Source organism: Rhineura floridana, chromosome 21 (genome assembly GCF_030035675.1).
Source record: "Rhineura floridana isolate rRhiFlo1 chromosome 21, rRhiFlo1.hap2, whole genome shotgun sequence".
Lineage (NCBI taxonomy): Eukaryota > Metazoa > Chordata > Lepidosauria > Squamata > Rhineuridae > Rhineura > Rhineura floridana.
This window is the reverse complement of record NC_084500.1, coordinates 4,654,944-4,676,618: the sequence shown is the minus strand read 5'-3', so window position 1 is coordinate 4,676,618 and position 21,675 is coordinate 4,654,944. Positions and strand designations below refer to the sequence as shown.

At 45.6% G+C, this 21,675-nt stretch overlaps 1 protein-coding gene across 9 annotated transcripts in view; it reads right to left on the bottom strand.

Annotated features, from left to right (window-relative positions):
* Positions 1–21,675, bottom strand: part of CUX1 (cut like homeobox 1) — a 378,915-nt gene that overhangs the window by 171,353 nt on the left and 185,887 nt on the right. For all 9 annotated transcript variants that reach the window (XM_061605172.1, XM_061605170.1, XM_061605174.1 and 6 more), the window contains one exon: positions 14,900–14,978. In XM_061605172.1, coding sequence (XP_061461156.1) covers positions 14,900–14,978 — 79 coding nt within the window. The remainder of the gene's footprint in view (positions 1–14,899; positions 14,979–21,675) is intronic.

Below are 21,675 nucleotides of genomic sequence, written 5' to 3'. Positions count from 1 at the left end.
AATTAGACTAAAGCCCCACTCATAAAGTGCTTCTTCCGCTTTTACGGCGGTTTTTGGACATCACGCGCCATTCTATTAAATGAGTTCCGCTTTTCAGTGGGGATCCGGAACGTAACCCACCGTATGAGTGGGGCCCTACTGTAGTGAGGTCATCTGGGGCTGGGTATCATTCAGCTGATGCAGTGAAGTGCTGGCTCATTGACAGAGCAAAGGCCAAAAAACCCAATGCTCAACCTGAAAAGACAGAGGTGGGTGGTTCATCCAGCCTGGGAAGTAGGAGGTCTTCAACCTGTATAGCTGCCCTTGAAAACCTCTCAAAAAGATCTGTTAGTACAAAAGAGGGAACGTCTCATGCTAGTCTTGAAACAGCGGCCCTTCAACATGCACAGTGCTTTACAAAATACAAGAGGTCTCTGCTGCCCTGACATTACAATCCCAAATTTTGAATAGGGGATGGAAATGGAGGTGGGGGGAAAACAGGGGAAACACTGTGTTTCTTTCTGTTTCATGTACTTAGGCTTAGTTACGGTGCCGCACACGCTATTCCAAAGGCTTCACAGAAAAGGGAGAAATTTTAAGGAAGGATTTGAAGAAAGAGAGGTGGCTGTTGCAGGCATAAGGAGCAGTAACGGAGACAGGATAGCTTTCTTTAAGAGAACAGAGACTTTTGGGAAGCTAGAGCGGTGGAGCTGGAGGAGAAGAGTTTAGACGCTGCGATGCCCGGAGGTGATGGAGGACTTTGAAGGTAAGGAGCTTACATCGGACTCATCCAAACCTTATTGCTACAACCAATGGGTCATATTCAACCAAGTCCTACTTAGAGGAAACTCACTGAAATTAATGAACCTAAGTTAATCATGAGGGGAGAGAGACTCTGTTGCCATCAGGGGAGGCTGCTTCCACCTGCCTTGCCCCACCCTCCAGCCTTCAAAAGGGAGCTGCCTCAAGAGAAGGACTATGAGAGGAGAGAGACTCTGTTGCCATCAGGGGAGGCTGCTTCCACCTGCCTTGCCCCACCCTCCAGCCTTCAAAAGGGAGCTTCTTTAGGAGGACTTTCTGATCTTTGGGTTGGGCTGTGTGGGTTGGGGGATAGCTTCTACTTTGTTGTTTAGTTTTATTGCTTCTTTTTTGATGTTTATATACTTTTATGTCTGATGTTTATATGCCTTTATTTTGTACGTCGCTCAGAGTGGCTGGGTTTCCAGCCAGATGAGCGACTAATAAATCGAATAAAATAAATAAATAAAATAAAATAAATGTCTATTAACTTAAATGGTGCTACTCTGAGTAGGGCAGCAATGTATACCACCCAATATGTGTACACACACACACAGGCCTGTGCACACTTTAAAATATATCCAGGCTGTCCATTTTGAGGACCCACAGGACATGCACATGAGCAAGGCTTCCCTACACTAAAATTAGTCAGGCATTTATATTAACTACCACCCACCCTTAACATTATAAAATGAATAATGACTAAACCTTAAGTCAATAAATTCCCAAATCCCTGGAAAGCATTATATCATAAATGAAAATGTTGGCACTCATAATTATTCATAAGGATATGTATATTTAATTTAGCTCTATTAAAGGTTTATGTCAAAGAAGCAAAACAGTCGCAGAATAAAGTATGAACAGAATGTTAAACCATCTCTTTGCATTAAACTCCAAACTTTGCTTAAGCCAAGATGAATGATTAAGATGTTAGCAGCTTTTGAATATTGTTTTGAGATATGTTAAAGAGGCCACGGTGAACAGACGTCTCCACTTTAATTTGTATGGCTTCTATTAAAGAAAACTATTTATATAATCAGTGTTACAACATGGCCACAATTCAGGTCGACAACTGCTGCTCTCCAAATCTCAGAATGCAAAAAGGTTTTGAAAGGGATGCATTTTGGGTACTCATAATTATTCCCAAGGAGGGGCATTTTAAGTGTTATTGTATAAACCCTGCTATGCTGTAAGGACTGGAGTATTTGTAAGGACTGCAAAACAAGAAAAATGATTTCACTTAAGCCTATGAAAACCTACCCAAAAACTACACCTTGGTTATTAACCCCCCAAGAAAATGTATAAAATGCAATGTTAAAGAGTAGGTTTGAAGTGGTGCATCGAAACGTCCAATACTCTGCCCAAGACCAGAAATTTGCATTTCATATCTCTCTACAGGGGATGAAAACATTCCACGTTGCTGGGTGGCTATGGAGAGATGAATATCCCAGCCACTCTCAGAGTAAAACAAGGAAGCTGCTCGGGGGGGGGGGGGAGATGAAGAGGAACAACCATTCACTGTGCTGATACCTAGGTTCAATCTGCATCCAGAGATGTGAATGTAGTCCTTTCCTTTCACCTCTAATATGGGAGGAGTGTCCAGAGGCCTACCTCACAGGGCTGTTGGCAATTTTATAATTGCTGAACAAGAACTTGAGCAGTATGAAGTCCTATAGAAATTATCATACGTTCTACAGAACATCATCCCATGTAAACTTGCAGCTCAATCTTTGGGCCAATCATTGTGCACCCTGAAAGCTTTTGCCTTTAAAAGTAAACAGAAGGACCTCTGGTTTTAGCAGTAGCAAATTCTGCATCTGAACGGCGAGGCTCGTCAACTGATGCTTTAGAGCCATGCTTCTTAGACTCCGCAGCAATGCAAACCGTCGCACCTTGAAACAAGCCACCATATTGGAGGCATCCACCGTTCTCTACCTAAAGTACAAGGTAAGGAACCATCAGAAGGGGCAACCCTCTCAACAGCTAGCACCTGGAGAGCAGACCGAGTTGGCACACAGTCACCGGGTCCAGCCTTCTCCATGACAATGACATCTTTGTAATTCTATTGAAATTATAGCCATTTCAAAATATGAACCTATGAAATGGAAATGGACTGCCTTCAAGTTGATCCGACTTATGGCGACCCTATGAATAGGGTTTTCATGGTAAGCAGTACTCAGAGGGGGTTTCCCATTGCTTTCCTCTGAGGCTGAGAGGCAGTGACTGGCCCAAGGTCACCCAGTGAGCTTCATGGCTGTGTGGGGATTCGAACCCTGGTCTCCCAGGTCGTAGTCCAACACTCTAACCACTACGCCACACTGACTCTCAACATTATTAGCAATATTATTGTGGAGGGTGCTGAGTGTTATTGAAATGGAAATGGACTGCCTTCAAGTCGATCTCGACTTATGGCGACCCTATGAAGAGGCTTTTCATGGTAAGTGGTATTCAGAGGGGGTTTCCCATTGCTTTCCTCTGAGGCTGAGAGGCAGTGACTGGCTGAAGGTCACCCAGTGAGCTTCATGGCTGTGTGGGGATTCGAACCCTGGTCTCCCAGGTCATAGTCCAGCACCTTAACCACTACACCACACTGGCTCTCAATATGTGAACCTATACTGTACATATTATTTATTTGTTTGTTACATTCATACCCCGCCTTTCTTTCATCATGGAACCCAAGGCGGCATCCATCTGGTTCCCAGGTGGTCTCCCATCCAGGCACTGACCAGACCCAGACCTGCTTAGCTTCAGCAAGGTGGTGGCCTCATGTGCCTTCAGGCCATAGCCTGGGACATATACATATAAATTAGCATGTGCAAATGTTATGTAAATATGTGTCTTCCCCCAACAATGCTTTTCCAATATTTTGGGCAATGCATAAGCAGCTGCATACTTATTCGTCTGCAGGAAAACTCCAGAGGAATGCAACTGAATACTAGTAAGTGCTCATTATCGAGCCTACTCAGAAGCAGTAAAGACATACCTTGCTGCTTCCATTACACCCTCACGGTGTCACCCAGCAGAGCTTTTCCAGGGAACGCAGGGCCTTTTACACTCTGGCCTAAAGGAGGTGGTTGAACTGATGGCGGCTCACTGTGACTTGTTTGCAAAGTATTTTGAGGAAAACATTGCTTGCATCCACCAAGACTTTGACTCCATGTTATAGCAGATGACTCTCAAGAGCTGTCCAGAACACTGTCTAGTCCAGTTGTGTTGGGTGAGTTTCAGTTAGTAGGGCTTGAGGGCATGGAGAAGGTGCTCGGCTCAGTCCGGGCAACCCCCTGAGCTCTTGCCCCTCATGGCTGATAAAAAGTAGCAAGGAGGGGACTGTCAGCTGGGTCAGGGAGATGATTAATGCCTCCTTGAGAAAGGGGGTGGTCCCTGCCTGCTTAAATGAAGCAGTGATAAGACCACTCCTTAAGAAACCCTCCCTAGATTCAGAAAATCTAAATAATTACCGACTGATTGCTAATATCCCCTTTTTTGGCAAAGCCCTCGAGTGAGTGGTTGTGGGCCAGACTGTCCCGTCCAGAGCCGAAAGAATGAGGCTGGAGTGTGTGTGCAAGTAAATCTCGTTTTATTAGAGTAATGGATACATCAAAGGCATTGCGCTTCATAGGAAACCCTACGCTAACTCACTAGAGTCCCTAACTATACTCTAGACATGCTCTGCAGCGAGTGAAGGAAGTTGACTCAACGACCCCCCACTGGGAGCAGCAGGCTTATATAAGAAATGCTTTCGAATGTAATCTCTGACTCCTTCGTAATTCCTGTCTTTGCCCTGTCCGTTTCTTGCAGCGACGGGAACGAGGAGACGGGACGCACATCCAACAGCTCATCTGAAGACACCTGCTCCCGAGCAACGGGCTCGAGGTCAGGGGGCAGTGCCACACTGGAATCCTCCTGGGAACTGCTTGGCAAGGGAGGAGCTGGCACTGACTCTGAAGCTTCCCCCCACAAGTCCTCTGCATCAACTGGGGGCGGTGCGCTCGGCTCCTCGGAAAGGGTGTTACTCGTGGGAACTGGCTGGAGAGCAGGCTGCCCCCCTCTCGCACGATCCTGCTCAGACACAACAATCCCCAACTCTGCTTCTTCTGACTGCGGAGGTGCCTGAAACTCATGCCTCCCCCCTTCCTGTCCCTTCTGAGTTGGCTGCAGCGCAACACAGATGCAGGCTCTCTTGGATGAAATGGATCTTCCAGATCCATTTTAATTGGGGTTTCAGCATGGAAACTGCTGTGGTCGTCCTGTTTGATAACTTTTGTCAGAAAAGAGACGGGCGAGTGAGTGCCTCTTAAATCCTCCTTGATCTCTCAGTGGCTTTCGATACCATTGGCCAAGGTATTTTTCTGAAGTGGCTGCCCAGATTGGGGGTGGGTGGCACCACTTTGTGGTGGTTCCAGTCCTATTTAGATGATCATTTTTCAGAGGGTGGTATGTGGGGACTATTGTTTAGCCCCTTGGAGCCTTCAGTGCGGGGTTCCACAGGGTTCAATTTTATACCCTACGTTTTTTAACATCTACATGAAACCGCTCAGTGGAATCATCCAGAGCTTTGAAGTTCGTTGTCAGCAATATGAACAGCAATACTACTCCTTTACGACTACAGGTGTGGCAGTGGATGTGCTAGATCAGTGGTTCTCAAACTTTTTTGGTTCACGGCGCACTGTAAAACATATAAAATTTTCTGGCACACTTTGTGTACAAAATTAATATATATATATATATATATATATATATTGATCATGGATGTAATAAATCTCTATACAAATGGGTTTCTTCTAATTTTTAAAATATACTTTCATAATATTCGCGGCACACCTAGTTACCTCTTGCAGCGCACCATTTGAGAATCACTGTCCTAGATCAATGCCTTGCCTCAGTAATAGACTGGATGAGAGCCAACAAACTGAAGCTTAATCCAGACAACACTGAGGCACTGCTGGTAGGTGGTGCCCTAGATCAGATGGGTAGGGCATGGCCTGCTCTGGTGGGGTTACACTCCCTCTGCAGGAGCAGGTATGCAGCTTGGGGCTACTTCTGGATCTATGACCGTTGCTTGAGGCTCAAATGGCCTTGGTGGTGCAGAGTGCCTTTCATCAGCTTCAACTGGTGGCCCAGCTGTGCCCCTATCTGGACAGGGATAGCCTAACATCAGTTATCTACACTCTGGAAACCTTTAGATTGGATTACTGCAGTGTGTTATACATGGGGCTGCCTTTGAAGATGGTTTGGAAACTGCAGCTGGTGCAGAATTTTGCAGCCAGATTGCTGACCAGGGCAGGATGGTCGTAACACCTATTCCGGCACGACTGCACTGGCTACCAATTAGTTTCTGGGCTCAATTCAAAGTGCTGGTTTTGACCTATAAAGTCTTATGAGGGTCAGTACCCCAATAGCTCAAGGACCGCCTCTCCCAATGTGAACCAACCCGAACCCTGCATTCCTCACCTGAGGCCCTTATCCATGCGCCCCCTCTGAGGGAGGTGCAGAGTGTGGTGACATAAAAATGGGGCCTTTTCAGTGGGGGCTCTATTTGTGGAATGCTCTCCCCAGGGAGGTATGCCTCGCACCTTTATTATCTACTTTTAGGTACCAGGCAAAAACCTTCCTTTTTACCCAGGCTTTTAGCCCTTAATTTGAAGGGCTTCATGGCTCAATGGCCTCTTTTAATGTGGCAGGTCTTGAAAGACCTGTGTACCGATGTGTTTTCAGGTTGTTTGGGGGGGGGGGTTTATGGTCTGTTGTTATAATTGGTTTTAGTGTTTATTGTTTTAAGTCACTTTGGGTTGCTTTGCAAGGAAAGAGACTAATAAATATAAACAGTAATACATACACACATGCTTTACCATCGAGGGAGTTAGTGAGGATGACCTGGGATTCTTCAATGTAGGCGAGGCTAAAGAAGATGCACTGGGGGAATCCCAGAAGAATCAATGTTGCCCACAAAACAAAGGCCCATTCCCAAGCCCTGAAGGAGCGGTCGACAGAGGTCAAAATACCAAAAATGTGTCATTAACTGGGCTACCTACCACTACAAAGAGGATGCCTGACCATTATTCTGGAAGGTATTTTGCGCTGTTTTCACTTTTTTTTAAAAAAAAAGGTCTATAATGTTCTTTTTGTTTCTAAAAGGACAGCCATGTTAGTCGGCAAAACCAGCAATGAATCTTGTGGACCTTTAAAGACTAAGAAATTAATTATGGCATAAGCTGTCACAGACTAGAGTACACTTCATCATATACATGAGGTGCAATTTACAGTTGAAGACATATACATACTTGGGGATGGAGTTATGTTGCAAAGTCAGAAGAAAATGCAATGACATAGTTCCAGACTGTGACTGTTACAACAAGCAGTCATAGATGGAAAAAAAACAACCTCACTGGCAATGCTGAGCTAATGAACACTGGTAGTTGGACAGGAAACTATTGTCTCGGTTCAGACCCACATGAACAGAACCAAACACCTAGATGGACTGCAACTTACTGTTTTATTGACAGCTTTTATTGTTTGCACTTTTATGTATGAGGAAGCACAGTGTTCAAATATTTTGAAATGATAATAAATAAAACATATATATGCATTTTTCTTTTTCATGTGAGGCTGATGTATGCCACCAATATTAATCCAGAAAACCAAGACCAAAAACAACACCATACGGGCTGGACAGTAAGGCGCTGGGAAAAGCTCGCTTGACACTAAAGGCAAGCCCTGTTCCCAAGAAAGCGATAGGATAGTAGACTAATCAAATAACAGATGCATTTTAGAGAAATGCTCTCCGCCCATAGTACACACCCTTTATACTCACATGTAACCGCTTACAAAGGGAACATTGAGGCTGCCCCTACCCTCCTCCCCCGCTCACTTCATCATTAGGTGATTTGCTCAATGTGCCCCTTGTGAGCCTTGCTTCCACAATGACATCACACCCCCACGTGGATTGCTTTGCGCTGGGGCACTCTAGGCTAATATAATCATATGATTACATAATTAACCCAGCTGTCTCATTAAAAAATCAACTGGAATTCAGGGCATAATTAGTCATACAGCAATTAGTATGCTGATGAGCAAAAATGATGAAAATCCCTCTAGATGGGGAGTGTGCTGGGACCACCCATGCCATTTCCAAAAACAATGTAAGCCCATCACAGCTGAAGGGGAAGATCTACAAAGCCATTTCTCCTTGGAATGAATGAATGAATATAAAATAAATAACATCTGAAAGGAGGAAGAGCCCTGTGAGAGAATCCAAGAGCAAGCATCCGTAATACATCAAAGGAGCTGCCCCCCATTTTTAGTTCAGTAAGGCACATAAACAGGATGGGGGCAACAGAAAGACCAAATCTGGAGCCAGACCGCCAGACCACGTTTTACAGATTGGCAATCTTGCTCAAAGAGTCAACTTGAGCCTGTGCACGCAATGGAAATAAAATCCCCGTAATGAGTGCGGGAAGGAAAGCGTGTTATGAGCTAGAGACGTTCTGTGCTCTCCTTGCAGGGTTGGACTGTGGGGGGGGGGGAGCGTGCAAAACAAAAGGGTAAAGCAAGACTGATTGTCAAAGAGGCAAGTGGAGGCCAGTTCTCAGAGAGATGAGTCAAGGGTCAGAGAAGTAGAAGGTGAAGAAGGAGCAGAGGAAAATGGGGGGGGGCTCTATTTTTGGTGGGAGGGTAGAACCAGGCCCTTTCCCCCTCCATTTTCCCCTGGGCCTTCAAATCTCTATCTGCATGTAACACACGATTCTCACACAGGAACCTGTTTCTGACTGAATCATACCACTAGTTTGTCCATAGCGCCTGCTGTTCTGACTGTCAAGAGACTCTGCACAGGTTTCTGGCAGAGTAGGGTCTTCCCTCTTATCTGCTTCCTGACCACACCGCTGGAGATGCCATGGACTGAACCCGGGGGAGGGGGGGTCTGCACGCAAAGCAGATGGTTTACCACTGAACTATGGTTCTTCCCCTCACTGAGGGGACCAAACAAGTACCTGGAGTGCCCCACTTCAGACTACCTGTGGGTGCTCATGCAGCTGAACATGCCTCCATTCCAAACAATCCTCTGTGCATACCCACACACACCAGAGCTTGGCAAAGTTACTTTTTTGAACTAGAACTCCCATCAGCCCAATCCAGTGGCCATGCTAGCATGGGCTGATGGGAGTTATAGTTTAAAAGAAGTAACTTTTCCAAGCTCTGATACACACAAGCATGCCATGGAGATGGGCTCTCACTTAAACTGTGCCTTTTCATGCCTAGTGTAAGTTTCTTCAACTATGTACAAGTATGAACTGCTGTTTGCGGTCTGAAGTGGTTCAGTCCAGAAACAGTTTTACATAGTGAACATCAGGAAAAACTCCTAACTGTTAGAGCCATACGACAATGGAACCAATGACCTAAGGAGGTGGTGGGCTCTCCAACACCGGAGGCCTTCAAGAGGCAGCTGGACAGGCACCTGTCAGGGATGCTTTAAGCTGGATTCCTGCCTTGAGCAGGGGGTTGGATTCAATGGTCCCTTCCAACTCTCCTATGATCTCTGGTTTGTTGGAAACTAGGCTAAGATCCATTCACATGAAGGAAACAGGAACCAATCTCAGCAGAGGGATGGAGTAAGGCAAGCAACCTGCAAAACCCAAAGAGACCTGTAGTTCTGCAAAAGAGGTCCAGCGTCTCCAGGCGCAGGGTGAGATCTGCCCCTGAACCTTCAATGTCATGTTTGAGGAGTGTATGAACTGAGCCAATCTTACTAAGTGGTAGCTGGACTTCGCAAGCTACTTTGAGTACAGGACGGTGACTGACTCCATAGCCCAAAGGAACTGTTACCTGGCTCGAGGGACAGCATCCTCATACCACCTGCCCAGATGTGCAGCTCCCTCCCTATGGCAGCATGGATGCCCACAACACTGATGAGCTTCCATTGCATGGTGAAGATTTATGTCAGGTGGGGGGAAATTTCTGCCCTCCAGATGTTGCTGAACTACATTTTCCATCTTCCCTGGCCACTGCAGACATTTGCTAGGGTTCATGGGAGTTGTAGTTCTATAACATCTGGAGGCTAAAACGTCCCTCACACCTGACTTATTTGTTCTCCGAAGTGTTTGCAGACCTTTTCCCATTTTACTAGTCCAGTTTGATATTAATTTGTTATTTTAAGGGTGGTTTTCAACTGTATTCTTACTTGTTTTTGTGATTCCTATTGTTCTGTTTTGTTGTAAACTGCTTTGAAGAAAGCGGTATACAGTAATACCTCAATTAAAGAATCCTCCAGGAAGGAAGCTCCTTTTAACTGAGCCTTTTTTAAAAGGTGAAAGTGACCAGCTTGGCTTTACTATGGAGAAACTTCCAAGCCTGTGCCTTTGCTTCAAGGTGAAACTGACCAGCCTGTGTGTTTCCTTCGCTATCATTAAAACTCTATGTCTGCGCCTTTCCTTTGCTAGGGTTAAATTGATAAGCCTGTGTATTTGCTCTGCATTAAAGAGATCTCTTGTCTTCTTTGAGGGTTGGGGAGGGAAGGATCCAATATAATTCAGAGGAGGAAGGAGTGGATGCCGTGTAGGCATCCTTTAGAGCCCTTGTTGAAGCTGACCCCACCATCTATGAGCGGGTGTAGGAACCTATCCCTCTTCTTTCCAAGTTATTCCTACCTCTGGTAGGAAAGATTCTGTTAAAACAATGTCCATGAACGCATCTACTTTGTTAACTGAGGTACTTCTGTACAAGAAGATAAAAACGAACAATACAACCAACATCCCCACAGCCCTGCTGCCTCTTGCTCTGCCCTCTCTTCAGAGGGTGGCTTGTTGAAAGGAGCGAGAAGGTGGACTAGCAGCTCCCAACTGCTTTGCCCTCTGGGAGGTGGTGCAGATTTGGGCAAGGGCAGGAGGGTTAGCATTTTACCCAAAGTCCCCCAAAAGCTGAACCTGACACTACCATCCGGAGTGAGGGTGCGGCTACCTGCACAACGGCTCTAGTGCGCCTTACAGAGCTCTGCAGAACATGAAGCTTCTACAGGGGACAACACACCTGACTTTGGGATGATACCTGACATACGACGTGTACGCTCCATCCCTAGCCCTCTCCTGGAAGAGAGCTGTGCCGCTTTTGGCAGGGAAAGCATTTCCTACACAGAGGTTTTGGAGCGGCCGATTGGAATTGTTGAAAACGGGAACTCCAAACCACATCAAGAGTTAGAAAGTGCTGCCTGGACTCCACCAAAGGGACCATCTCCTACTTTGCAGAGGAAAGAGAGGGCATGCTGGAAAGTTTGGAGTGGAGTTTTTTCAACAGGATCAGGAGGTACATCTAATGCAAAGTCTCTGCAAAGGGAGGCTTAAAGGTCAGCTGCTATGTGTTTTTTTAAAAGGCACCACGTGTAAAATATTCATCTGCACTAGCGCCTCTCTAGGCTTCAGATGTGTCCATGTCGGACCCTGGAGCTGCAGTTAGGCCAAAAGGGTAAATAAATATTGTTAGCAAACCTATAATCAACAGTGCAGTGTCTGCATAGAGCTGAAACACATGCTACGTAGAGACACAACTCTAATGCAACAAAGCTGGCCATCTCTAGTTATCCCATTAAATTCCCACTGGCCAAACAGTAACTCATTCATCTTCTGGTGCTGGAAGGGGCTGCGGCAAGGGTGGGGTGGGGGCAAAATACTAAAACAAAAGAACTTTGTTACAGGCCCACAACGCTGACAACACCCAGACAGCAAGTTATGAAACATGAGCAGAACCACAGCAATTAATTTTTTTTATACAGCTGGTAATGCGCTTCCGAAGGTTTGGCTCTAAAAATAATTCATTCCTGACGCTTCAGCTGCTTTCAGAGAGGCTGTGTCTGCTTTTGCAAAACCGGGTCTCCAAGCAAAAGCGCTCAGAGAGGGCCTTTCTTTCGAGAAAACTCCCACAGAGAACAACAGTTTGAGATGGAGAATAGAGTGTCCTCTGGCAAATCCTTTTTAAATAATGCACTGTTTGGCTTTAAAGGCCATGGACACCATCGGCAGCACCACAAAGCAAAAGGGAGTTTTCAAGTGTCCCTTTATTTTGCCCCCAGGAAGCTCTGAACAGCAGAGAAAATCCTGAAAGATGGACGGACACAGACACTCTCTCTCTCTCATTGATGCCAGATCCGAGCAATGCCTGAACTGGCATGGCTTGAAGCAGCGGGCAGAGGAGAGGACAGAGTACTAGCCTTGGGCATGAGACACCTGACCCCAAGTGGTGGCCAGCTCCAGCCAAGTTACTATCCCTCCCTTGCAGGATCATTGGAAAAGCAGAACTCTAACAGCAACTTGCACGCCAAGAAAGCAGCGTGAAGAAACCGTCCTAAGAATCCCTTGCACATCCGTTCACGAATGAAAATGCATCACAGACCAAACAAGAATAATTATACTGTGGCTTCTGAATATTCAAACGCCTTCCGTTATAATTAATTCATTAATTATTCCCCAGAAAATTTAATAAATCCACATTGCCTAGAGGGTTTCTTGCAAAGAAGCAGTACCTCACCGCCTGATGCTGCCAGCCCAGTGACAGAAGAATTATGGCCTTAAAGCCCATCTCCCCCAATACCTCCTAGGAAGCACAATACAGGGCATGCTTTAAAACACCTCACACACTGGCTGCAGCTGGCTCTCCTCTAAATCAAACCAAAAGCTATCCAAGCCTCCTTTAATATACTGATTTCGATTTTAAAATGAGACTCACCCTAGAGACTATATGCTTACCAAGTGTTCATCTCTTGCTGCTGGCTGCTAGGGAGGAGCGAGCTGGGTGATTATTAGTTTTTGAATGTTTTAAAATACATTTTAACTGTCTGTTATTGATAATTTTATGTTGTATTATTGTAAGCTGCATCAAGGTTTTATTACAATTGAGTGGTATGTGCATGTTGTTCAATTTTTAAAAACCCAAGCTTTTGTGGACTCAAATCCACTTCATTAGATTCTTGAAGGGAAATCTGAGTTGGCAGATATATACGACGAGAAAATTGGAAGGTGGGAATTGAACAGCAATGAAATGCAAAAATTACAGTGATAACTAGACTGTAATCCTGACCTCACTTACCTGGGAGTAAGCCCCACTGAATTCAATAGGCCTTATTTCTGAGGAGACATGGCTAGGACTGTGCTGTAAATGTCTGTTAAATAGGCAGATTGGTGGATCTGACACTCCCACAAGGCCAGTCCAACCATCTGGCAGGGTGAAATTTTGGAAATATAATTTTATTTTTTATGGACTGCCTTCAAGTCGATCCCGACTTATGGCGACCCTACAAATAAGGTTTTTGTTCTTGGGCCACTCCAATGTTGCTTTGGCCTTGTGCTTGGGATCATTGTCCTGTGAATCTCCTCCCAAGCTTCAGTTTTTTAGTGGACTGAAGCAGGTTCTCTTGCAGTATCTCCCTGTATTTTGCTCCATCCATTCTTCCTTCGATTTTAACAAGATGCCCAGTCCCTGCTGATGAGAAGCATCCCCACCGCATGATGCTGCCACCACCACACTTCACTGTAGGGATGGGGTGTCTTGAGGCATGGGCAGTGTTAGGTTTGGCCAAAAAGCTCTATCTTGGTCTCATCTGACCACAAAACATTTTCCCACCTGCAGCTGGGGCACTGTCATGCTTTCTGGCAAATTCCAGACGTCCTTTCAGATGGTCCTTTTTGAGTAATGGCTTCTTTCTTGCCACCCTCCCATACAGGCCAGTGTTATGCAGAGCTCTTGATTTGGTTGACTGGTGCACCATTACTCCACTCCCAGCCACTGAACTCTGTAGCTCCTTCAAGGTGAGCCTCTCTGTGGCTTCTCTCACAAGTCTCCTTGTTTGAGCGCTGAGCTTTTCTTGGCAGTGCCTGGGTGGTGTGATGCAGCTTCCACTTCCTGATCTTTGGTCCAACTGTGCTATTGACCCACTGGGATATCCAAGCACTGGGATATTAGTTTGTACCCTTTTCCTAATCTATGAATATGTATTACATTATCTCTCACTTCTGTAGAATGCTCTTTGGTCTTCATTTTCCTTGAGATCCACAGCCTGACCAATAATCCTTCAACAGTGGAGGCTTTATCCTGACCGTGTGACAGCAACTTGAATGGTCCACAGGGGGAGGCCAACGGTAAGGTAATTGTCTCCTCGATAGGGCAGTTTCTTTCATCTGTGTAAACTGGGAGCTTCCAAAGCACAGAGATTGAATACTTATGCAAGCAACATGTTTCAGTTTTTTATGTTTCTTACAAACATTTTCCAACATAAAACCAATGTCGCCTTCAATAATTGATTTTGAGTTTCAGTGTTTCAAAATAAAATATCATACAGAACAAAATTACAATGTACCATTTGTAATTCAGTAATATGAGAGCACTGATCAGGGATCTGCTCACTTTTGCAAGGCACTGTAGATTAATTATAAGGAGGATAACGAAACAAGAAAAAGAAGGGCCTAGAAATTAGAGTGCTACGAATAAAGGCCAAACACAGAAACACACTCACAGGAAAGAAAATTCTTGCTTTATAATTATAGACAACCATGTAATAGAATCAACACTCATTACTCAAGATGCATTTCCTAACCACATCAATTTCTGAGATTGGAGAGCAAGCCCCAAAGAGGCACATGGCCTGCTTGTTGCAATGTACGTTCTGTGTGGATCCCTTTTGGCAAAGTTTCCAACCTGCCTAATGTTTGACCAGGCTTTCCCTGACCCATTAAGCTGGATCCTGTTTTACGTGTTTGAATCCTCTGAGTTTGTTTTATTTACTTTTATGTGTTTTGATATTGCTATTTTACTAATTTTAGGTTGTTTTTGTTTTAATGATATATTGTTTGTACACCACTTTGAGATTTTTGAAACATCAAGTGGTATATAAAAGTTTTTAAATAAATAAATATCTCAAAAGGCAACGTAACTAAACAATCAGACCATCTACATTCAAAGCATATATGAAATGGACCTCACTTACAAATTTCTCCCCATTAGAAAGTACTGCAACACAGCTATTGGAGAGCAGACACGTTTCTCAAACACGCAGCCAACTGACAGGCAAAGAACAAAAACACCCACTAGGACATGAGACTACAGACATCATTTGCTTTTCAGAACAGGACAATAAGTCTCATACCTGGAACATCAATTAATCTCTTGTAGACATTCAGGAACGCTGCCTCCGCTTCTTTGCTTCTTTTGCCCAAAGCATCAATCTAAAAATGAAAAGGGAGGGAGAGGAATCTCAGATCAGTTCTAGCAGGGGGAAAAAGTATCCATACGTACACAAGCAAGGATGAATTTATGGCTTCATAAACGTTTCTGGGGATACTGGTTCATTTCTCGTTTAAAGTGGGAAGGTCAGATCCCCACTTACAAATAGCAGGATTGGAAAAATGTTTCCAGTTCCTCAGGGTAGGCATCAGATTTTTTTTTTTTAACTACCAGCCTTTTACAGCCAGATCTGGTTCCTATTAAGGAGGATAAAGCAAGAAAGGTGGCAACGAGAGGCAGGAAGGAGCAGTGACTCCTAGTAGCTCAGACCCTCCAGCAAGCCCAACTCAGAAGCCCATTAGAGCTGCCTGTTTTCCTCTAGCCTATGGCTGTTGTGCTTCGCCTCCTACCATCCCCCTCCTTGGTCAGAGCAGTCCTCCAGCCTAACATCCCTTGTACTCCCAGTTCAAGACCCACTTTAGACTCAAGACTATCCACAGCCTGAATGCACTTCTTAGATTTAGTGGTGCATGCAAACTCCACACGTGTGCAATTTTAAATTCAAAGATGACTGGGGCACAGACATGTCCTCCTGGAAACAATGAGCTTCTCTGCCTGCTTATGCCTGCTTCCTGGTTTACAAAAAAGATTGTGAATCTGCCATTCAAATAAAGTTTGTGAATCTGCCATTCAAAGAAGAATTAAAAAATAATAATCCCACAAACAACTCGCAAGATTATAAAGCACCAGGCACAGTGATGGCAAAACAGTGACAGAAGTTCCACCACAAATGCCTCATTATTCTTCCGCTAGAAAGGTTGGTGTGACAAATATTGCATTTCTAGAGCTGAACTGAAGGAAGTCCTTGGTTACAGGGCTCTGAAGCTTCCCAAGCAACTGGACAGCCTATGGCAGCTCTCCCCAAATTCTGTCCTCCGTACGTTTCAGACTACAACTCCCATCAGCTCCAGCCAACATGGCCAGACTGGCTAGGGCTCCTAGGAATTATAATCCAAAACACCTGAAGGGCACCAGGTTAGCACCTCTAAAACCACCTCACCATGCTGGGTAGGTGTAGTAGTTGTTAACAACTGCGGCCATAACAGCTCCAAGACATCAACGGCCACCCCTGCATTCCCAAGCACCACTCCCTGGCAACTGTCCCATGCCCAAAAGCATGGTCTTGCAAACACTGCACGGAAAATGCTGGGAAAGCTATCTTGAGAGAGAGGTAAAAAGACGCTAGTGTGCTACCAGCCCATCTTCCTCCAAAGCTCGAAAATGCTACTGGAGCAACCGAAGGTAAGCACAAAAGTGAGGGCCCTTCCTCAAAAGCCCATCTTATTTTCTAAGGTGAGGCTCTTTTGTGAGTTATGATTGACACATAGCTCAAAGGGTCATTCCCCCAAACACACCAACCCACTATGCTTAAGTAGCCACCTCAACAAACCGCTGTGCCCCCTTCTTCAGGAAGATCTCTTCCATCTATACCCCACCCTCCGTAGCCAAGTTCTCAACAGCCAAAGCAGATTTTTCTTTCTTGAAATGACTCTTTCTCCAAGAAACGTCCCTCTCTCGCATGGTGGTGGGGTGGAATAGAGAGACCAAAAAGCTTGATGAATGAAAGAAGGCAGAGGAAGAAGAAAAACAGAGGAATGAAAAAAATTGGGGGGGGGGAGATGAGATTGCCCCTTCCTTCCTCCAGACTTTGCCTTTCAAAGCCTATCTTGCTGGACCCAAAACAGAGGCCTCACTTACATGAAAGCAACAAAGGGGCTTGTGGCACCTTAAAGACTAACAAAAGTTATTATGGCATAAGTCTTCATGGAATAAGGTCCACTTCATCAGATGCATGAAGTGTTACATATATGCCCCCTAGGTGTGGAACTGTAAACAATGGGGTCAGAGGGAAATGGAATGCTGAAAAATGAAGACAGGGATAATGACATAACAGTGGCAATTCACAAAACAGTTACTGATAATACAGACATCCTGGCATTAGTAAGCCAACACACGTAACGTGCGCACACACACACAATTCTTTCGTCTGTCTTGTCCACAACTGATAGCATTGACTCAGCGACTCCGCTTTGCAGTTTCCATTTCAAATTCCTTTGCTCTAGGATGACGGCCACTCTAAGGTCATGTACAGAATGTCCTGGGTACAGTAGGGCCCTGCTTTGCGGCGCTCCGCTTTGCAGCATTCCACCAATACAGCGGCTGTCAATTGCAGAAAGGCTCCGCTCCTACGGCGCTTGTTCCACTTTTACGGCATTTCTTGGGTGTCAGGCACCATTTTAGACAATGTTAGTGAATGCTTTACGTGGATTTCACTTTATGGCGGCGGTCCAGAACGAAACCTGCCGTATGAGCAGGGCCCTACTGTAGCTGAAATATTCCCGCACTGGCTTCCTTACATGGACTTCCCACCAGCCTTCAGAAGGAGAAAAAGGATACTTATTCACAAGTCTCATATTTATACCCAGCTGACTTGTTCCCATCCTAGGCCACTGATTGCCACGGACACAGTTTGGGGGGTGACATGTGGAATGCCCACGCTACACATGACTGATCCTCATGGAAAAGTGTCTGCATCTGAGGAGCATCTTGGCCAAAGTGATCTGATGGAGGGGCTTATTTAGAACAGCCCTGTGCTGAGCTGAACAGTTTCTTCCGCAGGTTATTTGCACAGAATATACTTATGTTGCTTTATCTCAGACTGAAAAAGAGCAGATATTAATCTCTTCAAAGGGAACGCTAACAAACTGGCCTCCTAACACGGAAAGCCATTTCTCATTTCCCTTTGCTTTCTAAATCAATGCTGCCTCCACATATTCCTACTGTTCTTCCAAACACCACAAGGGACACAATACTCAGGATGCGAATGAAAACCAACAGATCTCTAATTCCACTATAACGCCACAGCAATTCACCTTTTAAGTGTTTCATTGGGCCACTCTCTTCTCTAGGCAGGTGTGGGGAACTTTGGCCCTCCAGATATTGCTGAACCACACCTCCCATCAGCCCTAGCAGGAATGGCCAACAGCAGGGATGATGGGAATTGTAGTTCAGCAACATCTGGAGGGCCAAAGGTTTTGCACATCTGTTCTAGGGGGCTGGATCCAATGTTAGTCCTACCCATTAAATCCACTGACATAATTAAGGCCCGGTTTGCACTATACAGTTAAAGCAGCATCTTACCACTTGAAACAGTCATGGCTTCCCCCAAAGAATCCTGGGAACTGTGGTTTGTTAAGGCTGCTTAGAGTTGTTAGGAACTCTTTATTCCCTTCACAGAGCTACAATTCCAAGCTCCAAGCTCAATGCAGAGCGCTTTAAACAGGATTCTTGGGTGAGGGACTTAATCAAAAGATTTTTGAGAGTCTAAGTACGCAATACTGACAGGATTACCCTTTCTACATGCTTGTGGACACTCTCAAAGAACTCTAAACAGCTGGTGAGAAAGGAGAAGGGCTGTAACTCAGTGGTATAACACATGCTTTGCATGCAAGAAGCCCTACATTCAAACCCTCATGTCTCCAGGCAGGGCTAGGAAAAACTCCTGTCTGAAATACTGAAGAGATGATCCCCGCCAGTGTCAACAATACTAAACAAAACGTGTGGTCTGACTTGACATAAGGCACCTTCCTCTGTTCCTGTGATTTATCCTTGCAGAAGCCATGATGGCACTTCTTTAGCAAGGTTTGTCCTTCTATATGCTTGGTAATTGTATCTTTAATCATGCTTTCCACCAGTCTTCCCAAAGCAGATGTTAAACTCCCTGGCCTGCAGTTTCCCAGATCCCTCCTGGGTCTCTTGATATTATACTAGCCACTTTGCAGTTCTTGAGCATCAAGGCTGATTTTAGGGACAGGTTGTGTATTTTTGTTACAAAGATCAGCAGTTACTCTACCAGTAAAGCACTAATTATCATTGGCTTAGGCCAGGGAGGGGGAACCTGTAGCCCTCCAGAAGTTGTTGGACTACAACTCCTGCCGTCTCTCACTGTTGGCCATGCTGGCTGGGGCTGATAAGAGCTGGAGTCCAATGACAAATGGAGGGCCACTGGTCCTCCATCCCTGGGACAGCACACACAAAAAGCATTCTGGAAAGAATTTGCCAACAATGCCCTAAGGAGCTCAAAATGTTGGGCCGGATGGGCAAATAGACTGAGCTAGTATAAGCAGTTTCATAGGTGCACAACTTAGAGCAGGAACACACTATATTCTTAGACATGGTGGAAATGGTACACTGAAAGTGCCCTCATGGGCAGCAACTTTCCAGGGCCTCAGGAAAAGGTGGGGGTCCTTCCCATCAACTGCTCCCTGATCCTTGTTAACCGCCAAGGATTGAACCTGGGATGTTCTGAATGCAAAGCAGGGTGTTTGTACTGTGGCCATGCAGCTCAGTGAGTGACCTTGGGCCAGTCATTGTCTCGCAGCCCAATCTACTGTAGGGTTTGTACACCACCTTGAGCGCCTTGGAGAAAAGGTGGGATATAAATTTTTTAAAAGCAGAAACTCTACCACTGAGTTACAGCCCCTTCCCAAAGGGGTGCCATTTCCAACACATATAGATTTCTCCCCTACATACCGTGTCAGGGGCGTACGGAGCACTCTTGGTAGCTGCTACCCAATCTAGAATCCCCTTCCCTTGGAGCCTACTCTGGCCATATTCCAGAAGTGGCAGGAGGAGTTTATAAAAACAAACCAGCTTTGGGGTGGTTAGCGATAGGGTACGGTGAGAGTTTAAGTAAGTGAAATAAATTAAAACGTATCACCCACGCTTAGCTGCAAATCAGCTGGGAAATTGTTCTGAAGGGTCCTAAAAAGCTCCAACTGGACCGCTTTCCTCATCTTTTTCAACCTGCACCACCATGTGCAAACAAACAAGTGAAACCCAGCAAGCTATAGTGAGCCGTGGCCCAGCAAGCACTAGGGAGCCCCGAGGAAGGGCCATAGCTCAGTGGTAGAGCACCTGTCTTGCATGCAGAAGGTCCCAGGTGCAGGCCCTGGCATCTCCAGGTTGGGCTGGGAGAGAACCTGGCCTGAAATCCTGGAGAGCAGCTGCCAGTTAATCTAGAGCAGCCTTTCCCAACCAGTGTGCCTCCAGATGTTGTGGGACCACAATGCCCATCTTTCCTGACCATTGGCAACGCTGGCTGAGGCTGGTGGGAGTTGTGGTCCAGCAACATCTGGAGGCACACTGGCTGGGAAAGGCTGCTCTAGGTAACACTGAGCTGGACTGACCAATGGTGTGACTCAGTGTAAGGCAGCTTTCCAAGAAGCACAATTAATAGCGAGCAGCTATAGGGCTGTCGCTTCAGAGTCAGGTCTGCCTATCCAAGCCATTAACACGTCAGCTTGGGAAGTGATACCTCCTAACAGCCCTGTGATAAGCAACACATGCGCTAAGCCATTATGTAGCACTTACTGGACAGGTACAATATTGGCTGTGCCAAGATCAATAAATGTACCTTGTTTGCTTTTAATGCCAACAGCGAAACCTACATCATGAACTAACAGGCTACAGCATTTGCTTTATTTCAGAAAAAAAGGGAAAAGACAGAAACTTTCTACTGATTTGTCTTCTCTGAATGCATTAAACGTTAACACACAAGGAGTATGGCTAATTTTCAAGCAGTTCCCTTGCTTAAAGAACCTGGGGTGCAAGCTACCAGTTGGGCCCACTCTTGAAACCCCCTCAACTGAACCTCTGAGTTTGTGGGAATGAAACAGGGCCTCCCACAATGACCTGAGTAGGTAGGATGGAAGAGTCCTTTAAGTATCCTGGTTTTAAACAATGTAAGGCTTTAAAGACAATGACCAGTGTTTTGAACTGGGTTTGGAAATGGACCAGAAATCCAGTGAAACTGGCATCAAACTGGAGTAACTAGTCCAAAACCAGGCCCCAATCAGAACTCTTAGCTGCGGTATTTAGTACCAGCTGAAACTTCCCATTTGCAAGGCACCTTTCATTCCCCCCCCCACAGCGGTGAGGGGAACGGAGCTTCTTTCTCTGCTTTGTTCTTGCCACTGCCTGTAAGATGCAGGCTTCTTCCCCTTTAATATGCTGGCTGTATGACTGCCACTTCCCAAAGCTCTGTGCTGGGTTCCCAAAGCACCCTCCAACCAGCCACCTGTCGGATGCTTGGGAACCCCGCACAAGGGATTTTGACAGCTGGGTGGGACAACTCATGTCAATCATGTGATGTCAACGATACCATGTGATTGACAGATGGGCAGCCTCACCCACCTGTCAAATCTGTCCCATAGGGCTGATCCTGATACGGATCTGGCCTGTGGATCCAAAAAGTTCCCCACTCACCCCACTTGTATAAGAGCCCCAGTCTTCTTAAAGATTCAACTGCTGGCAAAATTCCTCGGCTGAGAGGCTATAAACAGTTTAACGCAGGAGCTATATAAAAGATCCAGTTTAAGGAAATTGTTTTTATTCATTTTTAAGGAGTTACTATTGTTATCACACCCTATATTCTGGAAGCCCCCATCTCTCATTTCAAAACCCAGGGGCTGGAAGGGCGGCATGCTGCTACCTGCTGGCACATCACAATGTGCAGAGGTTGTCTGAACCACTTGGCACGTGACTGCTCCATTTCCCAAAGACCACGTTCCAGAGGAGAGCCAGGATGGCAGAGGCGGGATGCCTCTTCCCTGTTATGGAAAGGAGAAGCATGCCATT